At 40.4% G+C, this 26,007-nt stretch overlaps 1 protein-coding gene and 1 non-coding gene across 2 annotated transcripts; both read left to right on the forward strand.

The window, feature by feature from the left end:
- The first annotated feature begins 1,111 nt into the window (after nt 1–1,111).
- Nucleotides 1,112–11,338, forward strand: EIF4G2 (eukaryotic translation initiation factor 4 gamma 2). The gene is made up of 22 exons (XM_061464238.1): nt 1,112–1,158; nt 1,873–1,983; nt 2,141–2,206; nt 2,608–2,733; nt 3,114–3,216; nt 3,948–4,079; nt 4,173–4,239; nt 4,323–4,474; nt 4,872–4,982; nt 5,401–5,484; nt 5,576–5,674; nt 5,905–6,046; nt 6,136–6,296; nt 6,723–6,836; nt 7,617–7,742; nt 7,875–7,979; nt 8,065–8,280; nt 8,579–8,837; nt 9,128–9,332; nt 9,765–9,976; nt 10,123–10,244; nt 10,521–11,338. The coding sequence occupies exons 1-22, from the start codon at nt 1,112–1,114 to the stop codon at nt 10,584–10,586; spliced, it is 2,826 nt and encodes a 941-aa protein (XP_061320222.1). The 3' UTR covers nt 10,587–11,338.
- Nucleotides 6,878–7,035, forward strand: LOC133274832 (small nucleolar RNA SNORD97). Its single transcript, XR_009745300.1, has one exon. It is a non-coding gene; the product is annotated as a small nucleolar RNA SNORD97 (small nucleolar RNA).
- Nucleotides 11,339–26,007: the final 14,669 nt, after the last annotated feature.

Genomic DNA, 26,007 nt, shown 5'->3' on the forward strand with positions numbered 1-26,007 from the left:
CCGGTCCCCGGCTCCCTTCCCCTCCCCCCCCTCTCTTGCCTTTTCCCCTGCCCTTGGTAGCCGCCGGGACCCGGGGAAGCTGACAAGGCCTTAGAGAAGGTGAGAAATGCGCGAGTGGAAGAATCATCTGGGGCCGGGAGGGGACGGGTACTGTTGCAGCTGCCGCTTAAAATGGCGGCTGCCCTAAGCGGCCGCCATTTTCTCGCCGGCTTCTTCTCGCTTTCTTCCGCACAAAATGGCGGCTTGGGTCGATGGGCGCTTGTGCTTGCCCCTGTTGGGTTACCGCGGCTGCTAAGCGAAAATGTAAAGAAGATCGGCAGCCCTCGCTAAATGCGGAGGGGAAGCTGAGTAGAAACGTTTAAGGTTGGAGCCTGTATATTTGCAGCGGCAGAGGTGGGGTCGGGTCGTGGCATGCCAGTTGGAAGCTCTACTTTTCGGGGGATCGGATCAGTTGCCCCATCCTAGTCCCTGGCTGAGGTCTTCGGCGGTACCGGTGCCCGAGCGGTTTGCCCTTGAAGGGGGGTAGCTGAGTAGCTGGCTGCCGTTTTAAGACCTTTCAGAGTAGGTGTTGGGGGAAGAGGGGACTGCGGAGGAGCAAGTTTGTATGCAAGAGCCGGTGGTGAAAGAATATATATATATTTATATATTTACTTTTTATTTACTTGTGTTTGTGTTTCTCGTTGGTGGGAAAGCAGACTACTGGAGAAGCCGTGTCTGCCGGCAGCAGCCTCGCCCATGTTTCCTGTTCAGACTTAGGCGGCGAGTAACGTAAAGGCGCTGCTTGAGCGGGGGTGGTGATGCGGGGGGGGGCGATACCGGCTGCTGCCTTCCCCTCCTTTTTCCGGGCTGACCGAGGCGGGTGCTGCCAGTGGCGGGCGCCGTTTGCCGCCGGCGGCGGATGAGCTGAGCGCGCTCCCCTCCTTCGCGGAGAACAAAGAGCCGGCTGGGCTCCTGACGGCGCCTGAGCCGGGGAACGGGCGGCGCCTGGTGGGGGAAGGGGGGGGGGCGGCTCGGTGCGCCCGGAGCCGCCAGTTCCATGCGGCAGCGAGGCGACTGCCTCCTGCGGGGGGCGCTCTTCCCGCTCCCGCAGCCCTTTTGTTCGGTGGCCGCCATGTTGAGAGCCGTCCCTCGTGCTCGCTCGGGCGGTTTCTCCGGCAGGTTTTTCGAGGAGATGACTCTGTGCTCGGTGTATAGTGTGTCGGAGCAGATCTGGGATGGAGGCTGAAAATGCTTGTGGGATTTTTTTATATGATTCTCGGGAGTTTCTATCCCCGTGACTCGCTTTCTGCAGCGTGACCAGGGCAGTGAAAGTTTGATGCCTGCTGCTGTCTTGCAAGCTGAAATCTGACGTGGGGAGGGGTAATATTTTTTTCATTATTTAGTGACATAATCGGCCATTTGGACTTGGATGTAGAATGCATCGCTCTTGCTATATATAGTGTGTATTTTGTGGTCTGGAACTTCTCACTTTGAAAATTGACTACTTCGTGATGCCACAGTTAGTCAGTTTGTAAAGCATGGCAATAAAGGATTTATTTAATTGTACTAGCAAGGGGAAAAAAAAAACACCCCACTTTAGTTCTTTTCTGCAAGTGCCTTTGGGGGGTTGACAGGGTGAATTCGAGGCGCTTACTTTCTCAGTCTGAGTCCATTAGCTCTGCTCCCTCACCCTCTTTGGTGAACATGGCTGTAATGATGAAACTGGCCTTTCTGTGAATATCGCAAGTACCGCACAAGCAAGAGCTTTGTGCGTTTTGTGAAGCTTAGTGCTTTGAGGGCTCTCCTTCTCTAAGTTTGTATTTTTATTGTAAGGTCAATATTATGGATGGTGGTAAAACAGCTATAATATAAACGCTTGATTTGTCTTTCTAGGTTTTGTTTTTCCCCACCCCGTCAATTTAATTTTATTCTTTTGAAGTTTCTTCGTTGTCAAGCCGCCAAAGTGGAGAGTGCGATTGCAGAAGGGGGTGCTTCTCGTTTCAGGTACTAGTGCATTTTTGTTCTGTTTGAGGACACTTAGTAGTGGGCACTGTTACTTGGGGAGAATTTAAGTTTATCTTAGGTTTATACTGAAAGTGACATGTAATTGAAAACTTTGGTAATATGAACTCATGCAAGATTTCATGGTGGTTTTTAACAGTGCTTCTTCAGGCGGAGGAGGTGGTAGGGGTGCACCTCAGCACTATCCCAAGACTGCCAGCAACAGGTATATCATCTTGCTTTTTGATTTGGCATGATTTTAAAAGCAGAGACTGCTTGATGGTGAATGCTGAGTTGAAAATTAAGTCTTTTCAGAGTTCTACGAGGAATATCTAAGGACTTCATGGCGTCTTAATGTTCTGTAGTCTGTGGCAGGATAACATCTGTTGAAAGTGTGTGTCATGAGTGATACCAGGTGCTGAGGCTTTTCCATGCATTTCACTTTAGAGGGTTTTCTGTGGTTTATTATTGTTGTTGAGGCAATACTATGCAGCAGATGTTGCAGTATTTGTAAGTGCATGCTCTTAACAAAGCTAGCAATGGAATTAGAGTAAAGCAATACTGAAAGACTAGAAAGCCAGTTCTTCAAATTGTTTTTGTTTGACAATCATATTAAAAATTTCACAGCGAGTTCCTGGGGAAAACCCCAGGGCAAAACGCTCAGAAATGGATTCCTTCACGAAGCACTAGACGAGATGACGACTCCGCAAATGACAAAGAACGACATGATGCAATCTTCAGGAAAGTAAGAGGGTAAGTTCCCTAAGATTATTGTTCTAACTCTTTTCCTTAGCAGCATACATCTAATAAATTGGCTGGTTAAAGGAAGACGTTCGAGTCATGAGTTCTGGGGTGGGTGGGGGGTGAGTATGTGGTCTTCTTTGGAAAGAAGAAGGCAGAATTTAATAGACCACCCAGCAGCAAACACGTGTGAAGTAAATATTGAGAGGATTAGTCTTTTTAGTAATACTTTACACTATAAAGATATCACATCTAAAAAAAAAGGGGGGGGGGGGAACTGCACTACAATTTCTTACATAGACTGAAGAAATAAAACTAAGCTTCAGTCTAGTGTTATTTGTAGCATGCTGATAATATCTGTAATGTAAATTTTTTTGTTTGCTCCTCTTTAGCATACTAAATAAGCTTACTCCTGAAAAGTTTGACAAGCTATGCCTTGAGCTCCTCAATGTGGGTGTAGAATCTAAGCTCATCCTAAAAGGGGTCATACTGCTGGTAAGATGGTTGCATTTCTTTTAACTGCACTTTTGTTGCATGTTAAAAAATGGAGATTGGCTAGTCTTGAGATACGGAAGTAATATTGCTAATGTTAATAACCTGAGTATACAAGAGAATCGCACCTGCTTTTTGTGTAAAAAGGATATGCTTCGAGGAGGTGGACTTAATGCTTAACTTACTGTTACAGCAGTCTCAAGAGTCACCGAACATGATTGGATGGGGTTTTTTGTTGTTGTTCATTTGTTTTGCTGGGGTTGGGGGTGGGGTGGTGGGGGTGGTGGATTGGTGTGGGGATTTTTTGGGGGTTCATCTGAGGTGCTAGCTAGCATTCTTAATTCCCTGCTTCCCCCCTCCTCCATTCCTCTTTCCCTGCTGAAGCCAAATGGTCTTTGAATAGCTACCACAGTTGATCTCTTGGTAGTCTGTCATGTTACTGTGTTTAAACTCAGATTGGGAAAAACTTTGTTCCTGATGATAACTTTAAATTTGTGCCATTTGTTGGCTGAGCATTATAGAAGCTCGTGGTGTGGCTTTTATCTTTTGCTTCAGCATTAAGAGTAGTGTTAAAGCAGAGTCCATTATTTCTGTGTGTTTGAAATAGCAAAATCAGATGTTCTAGATCATGCAGAGTGGTAATATTCCATTGTGTGTCTTGCAGCTCACTTAGCTAATGTTAATTTGCATCCTGCTACATCTGCCTACATGCTACCTTACTTATATTTATTTAGATCGTAGACAAAGCCCTTGAAGAGCCTAAGTATAGTTCACTGTATGCTCAACTATGTCTGCGACTGGCAGAAGATGCACCCAACTTTGATGGCCCATCAGCAGAGAGTCATCCAGGACAGAAGCAAAGCACAGTGAGTTCACCTTTCAATCTGGAATGATAAATCTTGCTAGTATGTGTGGTTGCAGTGATTAACTTAATTGCTTTCTTTGTTCTCTCTTTTTAGACATTCAGACGCCTCCTAATATCTAAACTTCAAGATGAATTTGAAAACCGAACCAGAAATGTTGATAGTAAGTTTTAAAACCATTCTAATACAGAATTAATTGATCTTGTCTTTCCACAGCTGCGTTAAACAGGCTTGTTTGTTTTCCAGTCTATGATAAGCATGATGGTCCCCTCCTCCCTGAGGAGGAGGAACAGAGAGCCATTGCCAAGATTAAGATGCTGGGGAACATCAAATTCATTGGAGAACTTGGCAAGCTTGATCTTATTCATGAATCTATCCTTCATAAGTGCATCAAAACAGTGAGTATTCAGATCAAGCAAAAAAAGAAATGTAATGTCTATGTTGCTTTGGGAGTTTTGGAGCATAAAACACTGCAAAAATATTTTCTATCAGTTGTCTACTCCCTGCTGTTTGAAGTAGTCTGGTGGTGTGAATAGAAGGTAAAGTAGTCTTTGTTCAGTCATGGGAATTGTCTCCAGGGAAAGATGTAGCTTGCTCTGTACAGAAGCACTGCAGCCACTTAAAAGCATAAGCACTTAAAAGTACTTCAGTATCAGTTCTTGAAAATTGGTTTTCAAGTCCATTTAATATCAAAACAAGACATTTTTTTGCCAGTGTTTGTATAGAAATTTGTCAATCATCATAAATTCTCATTTATAATACAGTGAAATACCCAATTCCCCTTTAATGTTTCAGCTTTTGGAAAAGAAGAAGAGAGTCCAACTCAAAGATATGGGGGAGGATTTGGAGTGCCTCTGTCAGATAATGAGGACAGTGGGACCTAGATTAGACCATGCAAAAGCCAAGGTATGTGTATATCCACTGCAGTCAGTCATTTAACCAGTTAAATTCTGTGGCAAAGACTTGCAATTGTCTGAACTTTATTCAATGTTTTAAGTGTAAACCGAGCTCTGAATTCCAGAGAACAGGAGTGCCAAGTACTGCTCCTGCATCAAATCTCTTGATTGCAAAAAGAGCTGATCTTTGAAATGGTTTTAAATGTCTTTCCAAAATGCAGTTAGGTTCATTTGGAAGTAATGAAAGTGAGAATGTTGTCCTCTAAATATTGACTGAAGAGATTTGCTGAGGAGCTCTTAATCTGAGTTCCTGAGCGCAGTTTGTTATATTTTATGTTGGATGTCTTGAATGTGGTCACATTTCCTGAAAATAATCAAGACATTGATAGAATTAGTCCTCACTTGTAGCCTCATTTCTGTTCCTCCAGTCCTTAATGGATCAGTACTTTGCCCGTATGCGCTCCTTGATGTCAAGTAAGGAATTGCCAGCAAGGATTCGTTTCCTGCTGCAGGTAGGATGATAATACAGTTTACTATTTCCTATTTTTATTCTTTCTGCAATGTTGTCTTGACTATTTTTCTAATAACTCATTATGTTCCAAGGATACTGTGGAGTTGAGAGAACACAACTGGGTTCCTCGCAAAGCTTTTCTTGACAATGGACCAAAGACTATCAATCAAATCCGTCAAGATGCAGTAAAAGTAAGTGTTTGCATATAAAGTCCTTGTGCTCAGCTTTTGCTCAAGTTAAAGGTGAATCCTTATGCTGCTTACTCCATGTCACAAAACTTAAGCTGTGCACTTAGTAGTGGCTCTCACAGCAGAGTGTAACAATAAAATCAAATGGACTTCCATAGTTCAGAGTTAAAGTTTGACTTTCTGTGAGGGACCATTACTCCAAACTGACCAAAACGGTAATTCCTGTTTTAAAGGATCTGGGAGTTTTTATTCCTGCTCCTATGTCTCAAGGGATGAGAGGCGACTTCTTTCTGGAGGGACCCTTTATGCCACCCAGGATGAAACTTGACAGGGACCCACTCGGAGGGCTTGCTGATATGTTTGGACAAATGCCAGGTACACTCAAACTGCAAGGCTGCTTGGGATGACTCTGGGTGTGCTGCACTTAACAAGCCCTAAAATTGTCTTTTCTCTCCATAATACAGGTAGCGGAATTGGTACTGGTCCAGGGGTTATTCAGGATAGATTTTCACCCACCATGGGACGCCATCGTTCCAACCAACTTTTCAATGGCCATGGGGGTCACCTCATGCCTTCTGTTCAATCCCAGTTTGGAGATCTAGGCAAATCTTTTCTGAAAAATCAGGTAAGGAGGATGTTGTTCACAGGATGACTTCAGCTTGTTTAGAAGCTCTTCTGCAGATGCGTGTGCTATGGATTATAGTTTGCTTATGTTGGGAGACTTCCTCAGAATTTAAGAACTGATGCTCAGCTGATACGAAAATTCTAAACCACTTTTTAGAATTGTGCAAGAGATTGAAGGAATACACTTTTTTTTTTCTTATTGCAAGAAAAGGTGCATGTGGCTTTGGTGGGTCAGAAAGGTGTGTTTTAAATAAGATAGCCCTGTTTTTAGGGATAGATGCTACTCTCCCACCACCCCTGCTCCTTCTTTCTCCCTTCCTGGCAAGTAGAATCTTTGTGCCTCTGGTCCCTCTGGTACTACTTACCATATGATGTACGCCACTCCATCATCTGCACTTCTTTCTCTATATCTCCCTTTCTGAAATAGGGGCAAAGCCAGCTCTACCATAACCAGAATCAGGGACTCTTATCCCAGCAACAAGGACAGTCGAAGGATATGCCACCTCGGTTTTCTAAGAAAGGACAGCTTAATGCAGATGAGGTACATGACATGACTACATTACTTAAAGATTATTTTCAATATTGCCCAATGATTATAGCAAGACGCGTTATTATGAGGACTAATGCTGGAACTCTTTCTCCTCCTCTTCCTCCTCCTTTGTCCCTTTCTCTTTCACCTTACCCCTCATTTTCCTTGGGGTATCCAGCGTCCTATGAGCAAGACTGAGATATGAGGGCAATTTCTTGGGGTGTCCCTTCCCCCACACTTCCCCAAGAATACTACTCTGACATCAGTTCCCATGCATCATACTGAGAGCAACACATAATTAAAACTTCACAAAATCCTGAACTTCATAAATCCTGAAATGCTGGACCAGGCTAAATTTTTTTTTTTTGTCTTCTGTTCTTTTGGTTAATGGGCAAAATTCCAAATGCATAGTAAACTGCATTGTTGTTTTAAGTGTTAACTAGACGCATATCCTGATTTCTGAGCAATTGGTAGAGTTTTTATCTTTGCTGTAAAGTACATCAGCAGATCTGTTAAGTGTTTTTTGGGTGTCTAACATACTGCATCTAAAAGGGAGCAATTCCAGGTACACCAGTGGACCTAAATACTAGTAACTTCCACCAAGCACACAAATCAAGTTGTGCTTTTGGGGGAAGTGAGTACATGTGGCTTAATCTATATCCAAGTGTTAACATTGTAGAAATGGAAAAGTCATGCTTCAGTGTGATCAGTTGGTACTTTGTCCATGATTGTGTATTCTTAGTCAGAATAATTGAAACAGTTTGAGGTTTTCTCTGACTTGTCTGTTTACAGATTAGCCTGAGACCTGCTCAGTCTTTTTTAATGAATAAAAGCCAAGTGCCAAAGCTTCAGCCCCAGATAACTATGATTCCTCCCAGTGCTCAACCACCACGCACTCAGACACCACCTTTGGGACAGGTAAACATAAAAATTACTTAGTATTGGTGGCTGTATTTAATTGCTTCAGACATTTAAAGCTTAGTGTTCTTAAACTTTATATAAATATAGGTAGATGTACTGGAAAGAAACAAGTTCTGGTATCTTTTTCAGCCTCCTCAACTTGGTCTTAAAACAAATCCCCCACTTATACAAGAAAAGCCTGCAAAGACCACCAAGAAACCACCTCCTTCTAAAGAAGAGCTACTTAAACAAACTGTAAGTTAAGTAGGTAGTGGTGCTTCTTGAAGCATTGTATACATATGCCTTTAAAAATGAAGGTTTAACTGTGCTCTTTTTCTAGGAAGCTGTTGTGACTGAGTATTTGAACAATGGAAATGCTAATGATGCTGTCAATACTGTAAGAGAAATGAGGGCTCCAAAGCACTTCATTCCTGAGATGTTGAGCAAAGTAATCATTCAGTCCCTAGATAGATCAGATGAAGACAAAGAGAAAGCAAGTACACTGATCAGCTTGCTCAAGCAGGAGGGAATAGCCACAAGTGACAACTTCATGCAGGTAATGTGGTTTTGTAGGCTCACAGTCCTTGCGTTTGGCTGTTCGTGGCGCTTAGCTTGCGTAAAAGCAGCATGCAAATCCTTTAAAGTTCTGAGAGGTGACATAATGTATAAACCTATGAGGGGCATAAGAAATGATGAAGGAATGTAGGTACAGGACTTCAGGAACTGGGAAGGGGGACTACTTGGCAAGTCACTCAGTGCAGAAGAGAAGCATGAAACTCCTGTGTAGTAAGAGTATTACTGTGCACAAGGACAGAATTACCTCAGAATTTCAGCGTGTGTGTACTGTTTCTTAGGCATTCCTGAACGTATTGGACCAGTGTCCCAAACTGGAGGTGGACATCCCATTGGTGAAATCCTACTTAGCACAGTTTGCAGCCCGTGCCATTATTTCAGAACTGGTGAGCATTTCCGAACTGGCTCAACCACTGGAAAGTGGCACCCATTTCCCTCTCTTTCTGCTTTGCCTTCAGCAGTTAGCTAAGTTACAAGATCGTGAATGGCTAACAGAATTGTTCCAACAAAGCAAAGTGAATATGCAGAAAATGTTACCAGGTAAGAGTTACCACATGGCTCTTCTGACACCTCATAGTCATGAGTATGCTGGATGGTTTTTCACTAGCTTTTTACACCAGAGTGAAATAGTATACAAAGTGAAATAACTTTGATAATCAGTATGATGTATGTACTCAGTCTCAGTATATATACTCATACAACTCAGTATAATGATAGTGTCATAATTATTAGGAGTGGTGTTTCTTAATAGGTTGTTAAACCCATGACCCATTGAGTATATCTTTTCATTAGCGCTTGACCTAAGTGTGTCTGTCTTGTTTACTTGTCAGAAATTGACCAGAACAAGGACCGCATGCTGGAGATCTTAGAAGGGAAGGGGCTTAGTTTCTTGTTCCCGCTTCTGAAACTGGAGAAGGAACTGCTAAAGCAAATAAAATCGGATCCATCCCCTCAAGCTATCTATAAGTGGATTAAAGATAACATTTCACCCAAACTTCATGTAGATAAGGGATTTGTGAATATATTGATGACCAGGTGAGATGGTGTCTTGATGTACTTAAGTAAATCACTTGGGTCTCTAAAGGCTGACATGTAGCTCTGCGGAAAAGCATTTAGTACACAGGAAAGTAAACGGGTCTGAGTGAACCTCCCCTGTATTGAGCAGCTGTTGTATTTGATATGTAAAGCAAGTCTCCAGGCCTGCATCAGTGGGAAGTGTTCTGGCCTTTCTTTAGGAAGGAAAAGTCTAGACTTGCATTTGTTTCCAAAATTCTAGAGCCATAAGGGAAGCAAAGCTAGGATTTTCATGGCGTAGTCAAACCACAGTGCTATTCCACTGTTCATGCACCTAACTGCTGATACAAGCAGGAGGGTATTTTTAGTAATAGACTAAATTTGAGAGTACTTGCTGGTTTAGAACATTGTCTAGATGTTACATCTTGGTTTACAGAACTTCTTTTTGTCCAGTTTCTTGCAGTATATTTCTAGTGAAGTAAACCCACCTAGTGACGAATCGGATTCTTCATCTGCTCCATCTAAAGAGCAGCTAGAGCAGGAAAAACAGCTGCTTCTTTCCTTCAAGCCGGTAATGCAGAAGTTCCTCCATGACCATGTTGATCTGCAAGTGAGTGCTTTGTATGCACTCCAGGTGCACTGCTACAACAATAACTTTCCAAAAGGTATGTGCATCAGATCTTGCTAAGATTCAGTGTGTGTCTGCTTGCTTGTGTCTGTATGGCTTTCTGGCTTGTTGCTACGTTTCTTGGAGTTGGTTAAGCTGTTCAGAAGGTTTCAAAGCTAACAGAGTTCAAATTCACTTCCACAGGCATGTTGTTGCGCTTCTTCGTTCATTTCTATGACATGGAGATCATTGAAGAAGAAGCCTTCTTGGCATGGAAAGAAGATATTACTCAGGAGTTTCCAGGGAAAGGCAAAGCTTTATTCCAGGTAAATTTGCTAATGTTGAAATAGAGATTTGTCTTCTGTACACTGTCAAAGTATTTAAGACTTGTTAATGCATAGAAACTTCATGGACTCCCCTACTAAGAAGGAGTGACAAAAGATGAACTTCCTTTTTTTTTTTTTTTATTTTACCAGAGGCCTGCATTTAGAGCAAATTGGCTGAAAGATTTTTTAAAGTCATTTGAGGGTGGGAAGCAGTGTTTCACCAGTGTGTACATAGTGGGGAATTAATTACTGTTCCCTTAAACCAATTCTTTGTAGGTAAACCAATGGTTAACCTGGTTGGAAACTGCTGAAGAAGAAGAATCTGAAGAAGAAGCTGACTAAAGAACCAGCCAAAGCCTTAAATTGTGCAAACATACTGTTGCTATGATGTAACTGCATTTGACCTAACCACTGCGAAAATTCATTCCGCTGTAATGTTTCACAATATTTAAAGCAGAAGTATGTCAGTAGGATATTTTCTGCAAAAGGTTTTTGTAGTATGTCTTAATAGTCTACAATAAAAATATTTTAGAGTATCTTTAATGTTTAGGTAACACAGTGTATTAGCAGCATGCAATAATTACATCATAAGTTCTCGAGCAGAAGCAGTCTGTTGCAAGGGTCTTCTTTGCTGCCAGTTATCATAGGCTGTTTTTAAGTTAGAAAACTGAATAGCAACACTGAATACTGTAGAAATGCACTTTGCTCAGTGTAATACTTGAGTTGTTGCAATATTTGATTATCCATTTGGTTGTTACAGAGAATCCTTAACTGTAATCGATGGTTGTTGCCGTAATAGTATATTGCCTGTATTTCTACCTCTAGTAATGGGCTTTATGTGCTAGGTTTTAATATCCTTGAGCCTGGGCAAGTGCACAAGTCTTCTAAATCCTTTTACTTGCACAGAACCAATCAGCTGAAAAGGTGGTTTAATGCCCTTTGGAAGAGGTTTTTGTGGGTGTGAAACATGACATGGTGAGAAATTTGAATTGGCCCCTCTATAGTACTGAAATTAAATCTACTTAATTTATCAAGACATGTTCATGCCCTGGTTTTATATACTTATATCTATCAATAAACATTGTGATACTTGACCTGTTTCTGAATGTCTCCCAGTAGAAAACCCTTGAATGGCAACCAGATTACTTATGGAGGGACACAACAGTGGGAGTCAGCTTAGACTGGGACTATCTTAAGATTCTTTCTGTAACAGTTTTCTGAACATGCAAATGAATTTAAGTAAGGTCACAGACAAGTTTAGACACTACAGATTTGTTGTGAAGGGAAGAAAATTTTAAGAACTTCTGCAGAACTGGTAGGACTTTGCCTTGTGGTCCAGTGTATGCTTTATCAGTGAGTATGTGCTTTTTAACTTCCTAATGCTTTGAACTTTCCCCGGGGCAGACGCATGTTTTTTAATCAAGTGGCATTGACTATTAGCTGTTTCTCAAATTGGCAAAAAAAACGCAGAAGAGTTCAATGTTGTTGCATTGTACAGGCTTAAAGTGTCATCTATTAAATACTCCAAAGTACCTTACTTCCTAGAACCTTGTCCTTAGTGATTTTTTTTTTTCCTGATTGATGCATCTTTTTTCAGTAGTTTGAGTATTTGTAACGGCAAAACACTAGGGTCTCCTTAACTGAAATTGGTGTTGAGAGTGGTGGAAGTGCTTCAGGCTAGAATACTGTCATCTGCATCATGGGAGATGGAGGAAGTATGAGAAAATGGAGATCATAAAGGGGCTTGCTTTGAGGGGAGGGATCGTGCACATTTATGTACCTTAAAGCGTCATGATGGGGGGTAGGTCTGGTTCTCCAATTTTGCTGGCAGTTGAGTGTGAAAGGCAGTCTTCCTAACTATTAATTATGAAGTAGTGGCCTCTTGGATGTTCAGTTCCTGTAGGGTATTTTTTCAGATGCCTCAGTAATTTGCTTTACAATGTGTAGCCCAGTAAAATGAGGTACTGTGCTTCTGTAATCCCAACAGCATTTGTCTAGGATATTGAACTTCTTGAATTGCTGACAAAAATTGTGACACTGAAACACTCTGTATTTCAGAAGTATGGTGTATCTAGCAGTCCTTGTGGACTCTAGCTCAGTGGAGAGAAAGGAAAGCACTAATTGCAGTTAGCTTGAGGTCAGGAGCTGGCTGCCTTTGATAGAGCTGTAACTTCTGTGTAATTGGCAAGCAGCAACATCGTGAGGTCTCCTGAAAAGTCCTTGATGGTACTGTTGCTCCTGGTCATGTTGCAGAATAATCTTCATTTTATGAAAGTATTTCCTATCTCTAGAATAATAAAGTTGATGGTATATCTACAGGGCTGCAAGGTTTACTGCTCATGTCCATTCTTGGGGAGATAAAGATGCTTCTCAAGTGCGTGTTCTTGATAGTAATGTTTTGCAATTAAATGCACTTTATTGGGTTGGAAGGACATAAATATAGTTTCAGAGTTTCATTTACTCTGAATTCTAAATGCTGCTGTTTCAGAATTGCAGTTTTGAGTGTAGTGACATGCAGCATTTGTTTCAGTAACAGGTTGTGTTTCTCTAAGTCTTAGTTTCACTGGGGTTTAACCTTTGCTGTGTGCCACTATAATACTGCCTTTTGTGTTTTTCAGCTACAGGTGGTTAGATAAACGATGCACTTCATTCCCATGTGCTGCAAAGCTGAAGATTGGAAGGTACCACAAGTCACAAGCAGTCCTAACCGGTAGTTTCCAATTATATTTAATGTAGAGGTGAGAGAGGAGGTAATAGTAAAATAAGGATGTGCGAGTAAAACAGTTCCTAGCCAAAACATACGGGAGTAGAGCCACATCCTGCATCTAGTTTTTTGCCAAAGCCTTGTATTCTTGCCCAGTCTAAAATGTAATTACTACTATCTTAGGCACTTGTGTACAGAGGCTTTGCTGCTCGGCTTGTTTGTAACTAATCACAAAGTTAGAAACTGAAAACTCCTATAGGATAGAACCATGAACAAAAATGTGGACTAGAGCGTAGGCAGTAGAAAAGCCACTAAACTGTAGGACTACTCTCCATGAGACACTTCTGCAAAATCTACATGCAAATAGTACAAACACGTCTGGTTTTATAAAACAGGTATAAAAAAGGCTTTTGTAACTGCAGTGATACATCACAATGGTATTTCATAGATAGGGAAGGGAAGCAGCTTAACTCGATTGTTAACAATTATGTTTTCAGTGGTTGACTGCAGTGTTTGTGAATAAGTCAGTCTGGAAAAGGGGATGGGTATCCAGTTGGTCTGACTTTTGTGTGGCTTTTAACTATGAGTTGCATTGTACTTTAGAGTGTGCTCAAATAGTAAAGTCACAGTCAAAATTAAACCAATACAACTGATCAATGATAATGGCTTTTATTAGTGTTTTGTTAACTGTTGGTATAACAGCTGCACTCACAGGAGCATTGGAAGAAATTGCACACGTATTAAGCACGTTTCATACCAGTTGCAGTCACAAAATTTTACCTTCTGAAATGCTAGCTAAACTGCAGTGACCATTTGGGAAGCTCCATTTCCCTGTCCTGGTTGCCTGATGTACTTGGCAGTCATATGTTTGACTAGCATGTCCTTCAGATTTAAAGGTTCCTGCAAGAGAATATACAGGATGCTTACTGGAAATTGTCACCTTTTCCAAGAAATAATCAGCATAATAGTGGGATCCTGTCGACTGTCACTGTTCATACCAGTAGAAGATTTTACCTCACTTTTTCAAGCTGTAATTGCTTTGTTATATTAAAGTTGGGTATTTCAGGAGAAAGTGTTCTGATGAAAGCTTCTAAAAGTCAAAAGCATCATAACTCCATGTAGACACTCTTACTTTGGGGAGAATTGCAGGAAGAGGCCTTGGGGAGAGTGGAGGGAGAGGAGGTTGGGAACAAAGCAAAATTGGGGTGAGCTGACCTGCCTTTTTGCAGATGGAAGTTTCCATATTAATGTGATCTGGATGTGGTTTTCACATATTTTCAGCACAGACTTGAAGAAATGTTGCTGTAGATTTTAAAATGCATCTGAAACAATTAGCAAAGCTCACATTGAAGTCCAGGCTAGTAGCTGTAGAGACTAATAATTTATGCCTAGTTCTCTAAGATGTGGGAGAGGTGGTGCAGTGAAGGGGAGAGCTTAACTCTTAAGCCTGGAGAACCCTCAGTACATTAGCTGTTGCTTGCTAAAATGTTCTCTTCAAATACTGCTCACATAAAGGTTTGGCTATTTCAGACAGCCACCCTGTGGGAGCAATGGCACCACTGCTGTCATGAGTACTCCCCTAACCCACAGTTAATTAGGAGGAAGAGTTTGATAGTTGGAAAGCCAATGAATAGCGATAGTGCAACTTCTACACTATCCTATGTTTTAATTTGCTCTACCTCACCCCTTGGCAGCATGGGAAGTGCTGTGGGGCTGTTGGAGGAGGCAGTACTGGTACTGCTGTGTGTACAGCCAGGCTGGGCTGCAGCACCAACCTGAGTGAGGGAAGCTAGGGTGAGAGGGGAGAGAGCAAAGCAGCAATAACCACACCCTCCTGAAGGATGGGGCCAGCTACAGAGGAAAAGGAGGGTGGTGGTGGATGTCACATTACGTTGAAGTAATGCAGAATTGCTGAGGTGTAAGTACACCCTGATTAAAACGCTCTGCTTCGAGTATTTTTTGACTGTTCTTACCATGGGAGACCCATATGTTAATTTTGAACAGTTGCTTAAGTAATTGAAATACAAACCAGTTTTGAAATCAGTGACTTCATACAATTACGATTTGAACAAATACAGAAAAATGGAAACTGGAATGTGAGACTTAGTGACAGAATGTGTCAAGCTGTCACATGACGGAGTACTTAGTTACCAGATGCGTGTGTGTGAAGCTGCTTTTGTCCTCCCCTCACATAAACTGCTGTATCCTCTTCTAAATCTGTCATTGCTGCTTTTTATCTTGAGTAATGTTGGCCAGAGATGAGAAGTATTCAGGAGTTGTCTTGCTTCTACAGGCAGATGTGGTCTCAGGTTTAGGGGAGAAATACCTGCTTATAGGCACATTGAATAGGTGTGGTTACTTGTATCTTCAAATGTAAACTAGAAGTAACTATATGCAGTTGAGATTTAAGCTGCTTACTGTAACAGGAAAAGAAAAACAGAAATTGTATGGCAGAGTGGCAGTTGTAGAAACTGGGGTCTGGTAAACTGATAGTCATTTAAAGGAGACTGTCAGCATGGCTCTTGAGATTTCTGCTGAGTTCTTCTGCATCTGCTTCCAGAAAAACCAAGACAGGCCCTCCAAAAAGAGCTTACTGTTGTTTAAAAGATAGCTGTGTGGAAAAACTTGGCTATCTAGTAAGATACTCACTGGTTACAGGACCTCCCTGGATCCACTCCTGTCCAGGAATACTAGAATAAGCTTCACTTCTAAATGGCCAGGAATTCTCTGGAACAAAATTGGGCATTTACCTTTGAAGTTCAGGCACTGAGATCCTTTAGGTGGAAGTTGCTCCTTGAGTGGTGTGGCTTTTGATGTGATGGTGAAGCAATAAAGGCTTATCTAGATCCATTTTATAGAGCCCACATCCATTTCCTCTTAACAGATTCCATATGGCTGGTAGTTGGAGACTAGTGAAATGTTATTTTTAATGAGTTGACTAAGCAGCCATGACAACAGTTACACTTGGCATAAATACAGGGCTGGAGCGAGGAAAGCAACAGTCTCAGTGGGATATTTATCTTCAAATATTTTGAAGTTTATAACAACGTAAATCTTACATTTAGTTTTTGTTTATGTTAGGAGTGGAAATGCCTGAAGGATCTGACGTGTGAGGTATTCCCAGTATTTTATTATCTAAGCAGCTCTGCAGAACACTATGATCCCTTTTTCTTTCACAAACTTAACTGGTTTGGTAAGTGTGGGGAGGATGAAGAGTTTATAGAATTTGTTCTGATGTAAAATAGGATGGGGTTTTTTTGGTAGGACAAAGTGAAATTTGAGAAATGAAGGATTAAAATATAAATACAAGTGAAGGCTTGATTTATGTTCCTATGGTGATTCTGTTTAACCCTTTAAGGAGTAATTGCATATTCTTTCAGACTTCATAGCCAGTTGAATATTTTCAGCTATTCTTTCTGAGACAGGAATCTTACAGATTTGGACTAAATTACACCAAATTTAGCTTGCTCTACTTGTGCTGTTGGCCAGGGCTAGTACCAGCATCTGCATCGGCTCCGGGCCCCCGTGGTGTGATCCAATACTTGAAAATGCATTTAATTGGAACTGGTCTCTTACAATTTTTTGTATGTATTAGTCAAATTATAAACCCGAAGTCTAGTACACCTTTGTGTTGGGAATTTACACTCTGAGGAAATTAACTTTGCAGCTTCCTGTGACCCTGCGCTGCTGGTCTGATTCGGTGATAAGGTGACATCATACAGATACATGTATGGAGAATCACTTCACAGCTGCTGCTTCGGAAAACAGTTGCTCTCCACAGCAAAGGAATAAACAAGGGACTGAGCATGCCTGTTAGGCCCTCCCTGTATTTCTTCCAAGCCCCAGGCATCAAGCAGGGGAAGGCCCCATTCTTTTTTCTGAACATATATAAACTCACATAAATGTATATTTAGTGTATTTGTGATATACATATCTACCCCACTTATTTGTGTTCTTTTTGTTCCTCTCAGACAAAAGTTGTTCAGTTACTCAGTTATTTCCAGTTTACATTGCTTGCTGGTTAGTAGTACAGACTTTGATAAACAGTAGAAGCACTCATACTAATCCCCTTTTCCAGTCTTGACACAACAAACCATCAAGAACTCTGTGTTCCTGCCATTTTAACCTTAAATATTCTCAAAACACGCAGTGTGGTGAGCCAGCCTGAGAAGTGTAGGACCATCTCAATTTGATATGAAGAAAACTGCTTTAAACTAGAGCCTGAGCTAGGGTCAGCACATGGCATTTTTCAGGAATATCTCTGATAAAATACATCAGTAGTATAAGTCATGTGGAAGAAAACATTATTTTACCAGCCGGCCTCGCTGAATTCTTGCCATTTAAATTCCGTAATAATCATCATGAAAGGCTGAAACGGAATTCAGGAAGTGGTCCAACATCCAAATTATGTAATATTTTACATGTTCTCCTACAAAACACTGTCTGGTTTGTAAGAGAAGTTTCATTGATGCAAACTCTTCCTTTCCCTCTTTCTTTTACAAAACGGGCTTCTCCTTGGTCAAACAATATAAATTCAGGTAATAATACTGTTATTTCTGACATCATACTGAAATTTCATCTTTAAATGATTTCATCTTTAAATAGGGAACATACAAATAAAAAAGATTGAGTTGAATCGTGGTAATCCACCTATTACCTGTGCAGTAAAAGACATAACCAGCAGCTGGGAAATCACACACTGTGCCGGGGAAACACTAGAACCTCAGGGACATCAGACTGGGGGCTCCAGTGACACCAGTACATGCACACTCACACTCACAGAGGAGCTGTTCCACCAAGCACTGCAAGATTGTCAGTCTGGGTAAATTACATGCTGTACAGTCTGTGTACTTGCCACAACATCCGAGACTTCCAGCTTGCTTCCTCAGATGTTTGCTAGATACTGTAAGAGATGCTCGAGAGGTAATTCTTCAATTTAGCAGATGCTATGAGAAAAAAGCTTGCTGTTGATTGCCGTAGAAGACCTAACATATAACTTGGGAAAAACCTCCAATGTAACAAGAAAAAGCAATCTCAAAAAAAAAAAAACAAAAGATGAAGGGATGTGGCAGATGGATAGCAACTGGATGTAATCTTGTTCTTGGAAAGCTCCCCTTAAGTTTTAGAGTGTGATCAAGGTTCATGTAAACTTGATGTTACCCAATTGTTCTTGGTGCAGAGGGGGGAAGGAGATGGGCAAGTTGAAAATAAGTAACAGAAATGTCTGAGCTACTGTTTTTCTGTGTGGGATTCCTCTTTAACTATCCAGATGTTGTGCGTCTAGACATCTAGACACTCCATAGGCAGCAGACAGAAACAGGTTCCTTGGAAGATGAGTCATTCCACCTCCCTTAGATTAGGATAGGATAATTAGTCCTCCAGGGAGGCCAGTCCTCGTGCCTGTACAAGGTTTCTAGACGCCTCATTTTTTGATGTCTGAAGATCAATTATATTTATCTAAATCACCTGGCCATAGAGCACTGAAACAGAATTTACCGTAATTCCATATTAACACTGTACTGTATGCAAAGTGTGTGCTGTCCTTGAACTCCGCCATGAGGTGACATATCCATATTTTGACACCTGCTAAAGGCACGTGAGTAGGTGCCTGGTGGTTATCAGGACTAAGTTGTTAAAAATACATTTATTGTGGTTTGATAAGATGAAATTAAATGTGGGAACATAACAGGGAAGAATATACACTGAAACCCAGTTGCAGACTGTGTCGGTGGAACCAGCTAAGCCTCCTGCTTCTAGCAGTGTTCTAGAAATACAAATGTCTAGATTTCTAGAACTGCTAGAAATTTGAGTAGTTAATTCACAGAAGTCATTTCTTTAAACTTTGTGCTCTGGAAAAACTAAGACCTTTTCTGGGGCCTGGCTGGGAACTCTTGACATTTTCCTACTTGGGCATTCTCCATCAGTTTTTAATTACTTTAATTCTTAAAAACTCATACCTTATTTCCTGTTTAAGTGATGTTCAGCTTTTAATCACCGAGTCTTGTCTTCCTTTTGGTGGTAAAGGAAAACTTAAGAATCCAATTGATCCAACCTTAAATTTCTTTTTTTTTCTGATCACAGTGTTAGATTGACAACTCAGCTTTAGATAAGAAGCTTAGAAATCAACATGGGAATTTTTTCTATACAGCACTTATAGTAACCCATTTAATTAGCATTTGAAATTCAGATAAATTACCTGTAAGAAAAATGAGATGTAATGTGATACAGGAAATGCATATATCTACATGAGAGAAAGAATAAATAGCAATACAGGCTAAACTAATCTTGACTATAATGTCTCTCAAGGTCTCTAAAATTACTATTTTGAAGTATCTCCCTTCCAATGCTCATTTTATTGAATTAGTAATCATTATATAGAGACTTACTTTGCCTTCTTATCTCCTTAATTTTCCTTCTGGAGACCTCAGGAATTTATCCAAAACAGCTACAGGGCTACTGCATTCTTTGCCTCTGTGGCAGTGTGCGTGCCAGGTCATGCAAAAGGGAAGAAGCTGGTACAGTCGTACCCTGCTCACAGTGTTGGTTGTTTGGTAGGTTGGGTTTGTTTTTTTGTTAAATACAATATCCCATGAGCTACTTAAGGCACATACAAGAAAGTATCTTCCACATATCAATCAAACATGCCATCCCTATCAGATAGATGCAAATCTGAAGGATTTCTGCTTTTAGAGAAAAAAAAAAATCTATTGGCTGCAGAACAACCAGCTTTACTGTATCTTCTCTCCTACACCTCTAAAGTTAGAATCAGTTCATTTTAGTCATACCAGATTTATGACAGATCATAAAACTGTATTCTCAACACAAATGCAGACGTCACATGGAAGTGATGCCTGCATTTGTAGCAATTTACATCATAAGACACTTGACTAGTGACTTCATAACAAGATTACAAGTGGGTGTTAAACTGAATCAAACTGGAAGGCAGGAGGAAGGATACAAGGATAAGCCATAGGTCTAGGGAGATACATTCACTAGGCTGCATATAATGCAGTTCTAGTTAACTGATTCTGCTGTCATCTATGATCTTGTAGGTTTGTCTAGTGAAGCTTTGGAGCCAATCCAAGTAACAGAATTTATATCAGGCAGGATCTATACAGTTGTTTGAAAGTATTCTTGAGGTGAAGGCTGCTCCTCTCTGTTCAGCTGTTTTCTTCTTTTAAACTGTCTCAAGCACAGTTGTTTTTCTCATGAAATCTCTGCTGGTTGTAAGCTTCTGCCCAGAACTTCTCTGCCTCAGCTAGAGACAGACACCTTTGTTAAGTGTGAAGCACCAATCTGCTTTCTGCTGGGAAGCGTACAGCTTTGCCCTCAGCCGCAAGAGGTCCAAAAGAGAAGATGAAAATTTCTATAACCCAGCCTCAAGCATGACACAAATACCGAGAAGAAACTTCCTAGGCAATTGTTCAGTAGCTTCTTCAATAGATGCTGAAAGAAACATCTAAGCTCAAACACATCTGCCACATCCCCTGCTGTTGGGCAGGACTGGAACCCTTTTTATCCGCTATCTCTGAAGTGATGCAGAGCACTGCAGGTGCCAGTGCCAGAGGAACTGGAACCTTAAAAGTCTTGGTTACCTCAGAGAAGGCTTAGTGTGCTTCTGGCACCAGAAAAACATCTCTTTCACCTCTACACTAGAAAGCTAACTACAGCATGATACTTCTGATGCAGTACGTTAGCCAAGTTTTCCAGTGATTTACAAGCCACTCTGTCATACTCATCCGCCTTTCGGGAGGTTTTTTTGTGGGTTTTTGGTTCTGCATTTCATCTCCCCCCTGTGACTGTTTTTGGGGGTGGTGGTGGGTTTTGTTTGGAGGTTTTATTTGTTCTTTTTTTTACAAAATCATCATGGGGAATTTCCACAAACAAAATAACCACATGGTGATTTGGCAACCTCTATGATTATGTAACTATAACCACAGCCTATGCTGAAGCTTTCCAGAAAATATTGATTAATTGCCTACAAAAAGTATTCTGAACAAAGCAAATATATTGTAGCAGTTTACTTTGGACAGGAATTGAACCAAGGCACTGCTGGCCCAAAACCTAGCTCTTCAGTGTGGAGATCAACAATGAAGATTAGCTTTTAGAAATAAAGGTTTAACTTTGCAAGACAATGCTGGCCCTAATTGGTTTGCAAATCAGAGTCTTGACCAGGACATCAACCTTTCTAATAGTAAAATTATGTGTTTATATTATATTTTTCTCTTTTTAAATTAAACCATACAAAACCAAACCCAGCTTTTTCACTGGCCTTTCCACCATGCAGAAGAACTTGTAGTACATGTTGGAGATAGTAATTTATTATTAATCAAACAATGCTTGTGATTTTATAAATCAAGTAGGATACAGTTTATGCTCCAAGGATACCTTAGAACAGTTAAAAAGTGTCTGATATGAACTAATGGACACTGCATTCTCCTGTTAGGAATTAATGGCTAAAAAAGATTGTTATCTTAGAATCTGAGGGAAAACATTGACCCAACATGTATTCTATTTTTTACAGTGATTTTTTTTCCCTCCACCCATGGTAATGCTTATACATGCTTTCAATAGTCTAATTAAACACAAGAAAATAAAATGGTTACAAACAGTACAATAGTTTAAGAAAAGATGTTATTGCATTATTATTAAAAGCAACAACCATAAAACTTTGAGAAATAAATACTAGTTTAAAATAACAATTAGGTACTGTACAACTCAGTAAGAAATCATCCTGGCCCAAAGCAGCCTAAATTCTACTCAAGTCACATAAACTGTGAAAGGGGTAAAAAGACGGATTATTCCTGCACACAGAGGTATCAGCCAGAACATACTACCTGCAATTCAGGTCTCCTGACGTCCAGCATGGAGCCCACCTCCTTGCCCACTATGCTTTCTTACACATTTCTTAAAAGAAACGTCAAAGACAAATGTATGGAAGCAGTAAGAAATACTACTTCACTTCAGCTGGGATAACGAAACGAGACATTCTGAGGTAGTACAGTTGAAGGTATCTGCTAATGTTTGTAGACAACTTAGACCAAGACAGCGAGCAAATTAAAATCTGTAATTCCTTTTTACCAAGAAACATTTCTATGTAAAACCTAAATATTACCAACTTTCCTCTTACGTACAAGCTTGCACTGCAGCCAGCTAATGTGAGCCTTGAGTTCTTCTGGGATGTCAGCACAATTTGATTGAACTGGAAAAATCTGCTTAGATCCATAATGTTGACAGACGATGGCAGTTGACAGAGGTGGCACCAAGGTGTGTTTTAATCCACATGGTTCATTCAAACTTAAATTTCCTTTACAAATGCATGTGATACCACTGATAATTCTGCTGCATACACAAGTACTTCTGCAACTGCATGGAGTGCTGTTCTTACATGTTAATGACTGTCTGTCTCTAGATCACGTATTTTGTGATATATTTCTATCTTTTTATCTATTTTGCTTGATTTTACCGGTTTCACTATCTGATAGTGTCTTACAGTCTGATAGACGAATAATTCTTGAATCTGAATTGGAAAAAAAAATTAAAAAAAAAAAAAATCCTTTCCTTTGCCTTGTTTAAAGACAACAGAAATGTCTGGAAAGGGTCTTGAGGAAAATATGTGTCTCTTTGGGCATTAGTTACGAGTAAGTGAGTGCTGAGCAAGAGTCAGAATAGAAGGTCCAAGTTTGAAACATGGAGACCCATGTAATAAAGTAACAAGACCATAAATAATATCTTTTTCAAGCACTGATCTGAGACATTGTTTCTTTCCGTCCCTGTTCAGTAATACCATTTTATTTATATAGCAACACCTGATTACCTTATATCCCTAACTCAGCCAACGCCTGTAGGGCTCTTCTGCCTTGGACAAACCACAAACGGCCTACAGACTGAAGGAAGAAATAAGGAACACTTTGAGAAAGAGTTATGGGTTAAAACTCCTGCACATACACATTAATTCCCCTGATGCTGTGACCATAAATCAGAACAGATGCATGAAGATGAGGACTAGTCTGTATGAACACTAGGCAGAAAACCCAGTGCATCCAGGTATACTTCTGGGGAAATGCTTTCTATTGTCTAACCAGAAAAGTCACCCTCTATAAACAGCATTTAATAGAAAATTAAGTTAAGTGATAATAATCTGAAAAAGATCTGACCAGAAGTAACAGCTCTGATATTGAGAGACAAATTCCAACTTCTTGTAGCTCTTGAGGAGAGTGAGCAACTTGAGTACCTCTTTTAAGACATCATCAAAAGCAGACGAGTATGCCCCAGAAGCACTCTTTACCTATCATAAAGTGTAAGAATCCTTAACAAGTATGTCCTTGCTGAAATCTAGGAACAGGTGTGCAGGTGGTTAAAAATGTATGTGCCTGGAAAGTCAAGATCATTTTGACTAAATCGCCAACTTGAATTCATGCATGAATATGCTTAGCTCCTGCAAACCCAAATGAGACATAATTCCACCTTCCTTTTTAGTGCTAGAAAATAGCTACTGACAATAATTCTTTCTCTCTAGCTGGTGCAGGACAGCTTCCCACAAGATAAAAGTAATGCTACCTTTTGCTTAGTCAGACTCCCAGGAGAATGGGACATGTACTAGACATCATTTAGTACACCAGGGCAGATACAGACAGAAGAGCCAGTTTAGAGCAGTTTGAACTGCACAGAATTGGAACAAACCAGTTATCTGTCTTGAAGGAATGGAGATGGATGAAGAGATGTTTCATATTATCTGATGCATCTTCAAAATTGGTAGTAAACTGTCGCCACTGCAGGGAAAGTGAAGACTGGTATTTATTAGTATCTTGCCTCTGCTTCAAAGGGTCCTGCTTAAAACAGCCTATTGATTTAGCAGAATTTAGCCCGAATTAGAAAGTCACTTATGCATTAGAAAAATCAGTCTAAGCCAGAAAGTTCCAGGCTGTACCTATCACTGAAGGAATTATGCAACCAGCGAACTGCGCTTTTGACAGGAGACCAGTGATCTGAGCCTCAAATGCTGGAGTGGACCCATGATATTCCCAATGTGTCCAAGAATGTGCTGGCTGTTGCAATTAGCTTCAGGATATCTACACAGTCTTCAAGAAAGGCCAGAGAGCAGATTCATCTACTAAGAACTCTGAAGGGTTAAAAAATGTTCAAAGACTCATAACATTGCCTGGACCCTTTTAAGGTTACAGAAACCACGACTGAAGTCACTGCCATGTGACTAGGTGCTAACAAACTCTCTGGTTAAAGCAGGGTATTTGTATTTTAATTGACAAAGAATGGGTGGGAAGGTACAAGACTTGCACTCTATTGAGCCAAACACAGCACATATGAAGTTCAAGCAACATCATAAGACATTCAAGGCCAGGCTGGACATGGTTCTGGGCAAGCCACTCTAGTTAAAGACGTCCCTGCTCATTGCAGGGCAGTTGGACTAGATGAACTTTAAAGGTCCCTTCCAAGCCAGTCAGATACGGGACATGCATAAGATAAGGATGATACAGTTAGAAGCAGCAACACAGACTCTTCAGCATGTATTGTTTCAAACGGAGCTGTCAGAAAAACGTAAACTCAATCAAGTCTGACAATTTGACCCAGTTTGCAGGACAAATACTTTGCCAGTCCCAAACTCTGGAGGTTGCAGAGAAAGGAGGGGTTTTGGCTAAGAGTGAAGGAAAATTATAGAAGGAAAACAGAACAACCCAGGGGGACACCACTATCCCTGACAATGAAATAAACTTAATTCAAAGAACATAACTATGATAAGCATTCTTAATTTCTCTCACACTTACAGACCACAGGAAGAAAAATACATGAGCTACATGACTAATCAACTGTACTTTCTATAGGTTCTGCCAAGACTAAAAAAATAAAACCCCATTTCTAGTATAAACAGCACAAAGTTTGGGTGAATGTGGACTGAAATTCACAAGTAGAAATACTATAGATTGCCAGTATACTTACTTTTACTTTCTCTCTTAAGTAATCCCATATTTGGTATTCCATTAGATTCCATCTCCAAATCCTCTTCTGTAGGGCAACTACAGTCTTTAGCTAAATAATAAAAGACTATTACTAGGAGAGTGGTAAGTACTACTAGCTATAAGAAGAGTAAGTATTTGGTTACATACTCTTTTTCACATTCATTTTGTCAACTTCCTTTGTTACCCATATTAATACTGAATTTGCCCTTGCTGATGGCAGCTCCAGCTGTAGGAATTTTTCCAGGTAACTTCTGAATTCAAGGTTCATTTACTGTAAGTTACCTACTATCAAACAAATAGATCATCAGAGCACTACATCCTCAGAAACTGCACGCAACAAAGAAGGGAGGAAACTTGTTTCAGAAAGCCTGTAAGTTTTAATAAGTTAACAGTATAACTAATCAACCCCTAATGTGACAGTTTAAATCTGTGCAGGAGGAAAAGGCCTTGCTACAACAAACCTTGCTCTAACAGTGAGATACTTAACATGAAAAGCAACTTATTCCCAGAAAGAGGCTCTTCCTTGTAAAAAGAACTTGGTAGCATTTTAGCTGCAGGGTTCCCATCTCTTTGTCCAAAGCTTTCCTTGGCAGCACATTTCCCAACACATTCCTGCACCTTGCTTCTTCTGTGTGGACAGACTACTGTCGAGTTAAATTAGCAGGAAGTAAACATTTAGAAAGACAATGTATTAGTTTACATACAAATGCCTTGTTATCCAGCAACGACAGCTACTCCATCCACCAAATACTGACTTTGAAAAGTTTCTGAAAGGGAAAAACTTGAGTAGGTCAATTAAAATAAAACAAAACAAAAACCCTGAAACCCACATAACTCCTCAGCAACTTTTTTTTTTTTTTTTTAAGTTATATTTGAAGTCTTGTTCTGTGAAAGGCCCACTCTGTAAATTTCTATTTCAGGAATGAGATATTTTTTCTAATGCAACTGCTTGCTAACAGCAAACTAACAGCAAACTCTGCACAATCCTTTTGTGTATTCTAGAGCAGACGAGCTCACATGTGAAGAGAAAAAAATGCCAAGCTGCAACAGAGCTCAATAGGAAATACTTTTCATACAGTCATGC

The sequence above is a fragment of the Pezoporus flaviventris genome, unplaced genomic scaffold (assembly GCF_033815535.1).
Source record: "Pezoporus flaviventris isolate CSIRO_AGI_PZ_B2104156 unplaced genomic scaffold, CSIRO_AGI_Pfla_v1 ptg000036l, whole genome shotgun sequence".
Classification (NCBI taxonomy): Eukaryota; Metazoa; Chordata; class Aves; order Psittaciformes; family Psittacidae; genus Pezoporus; species Pezoporus flaviventris.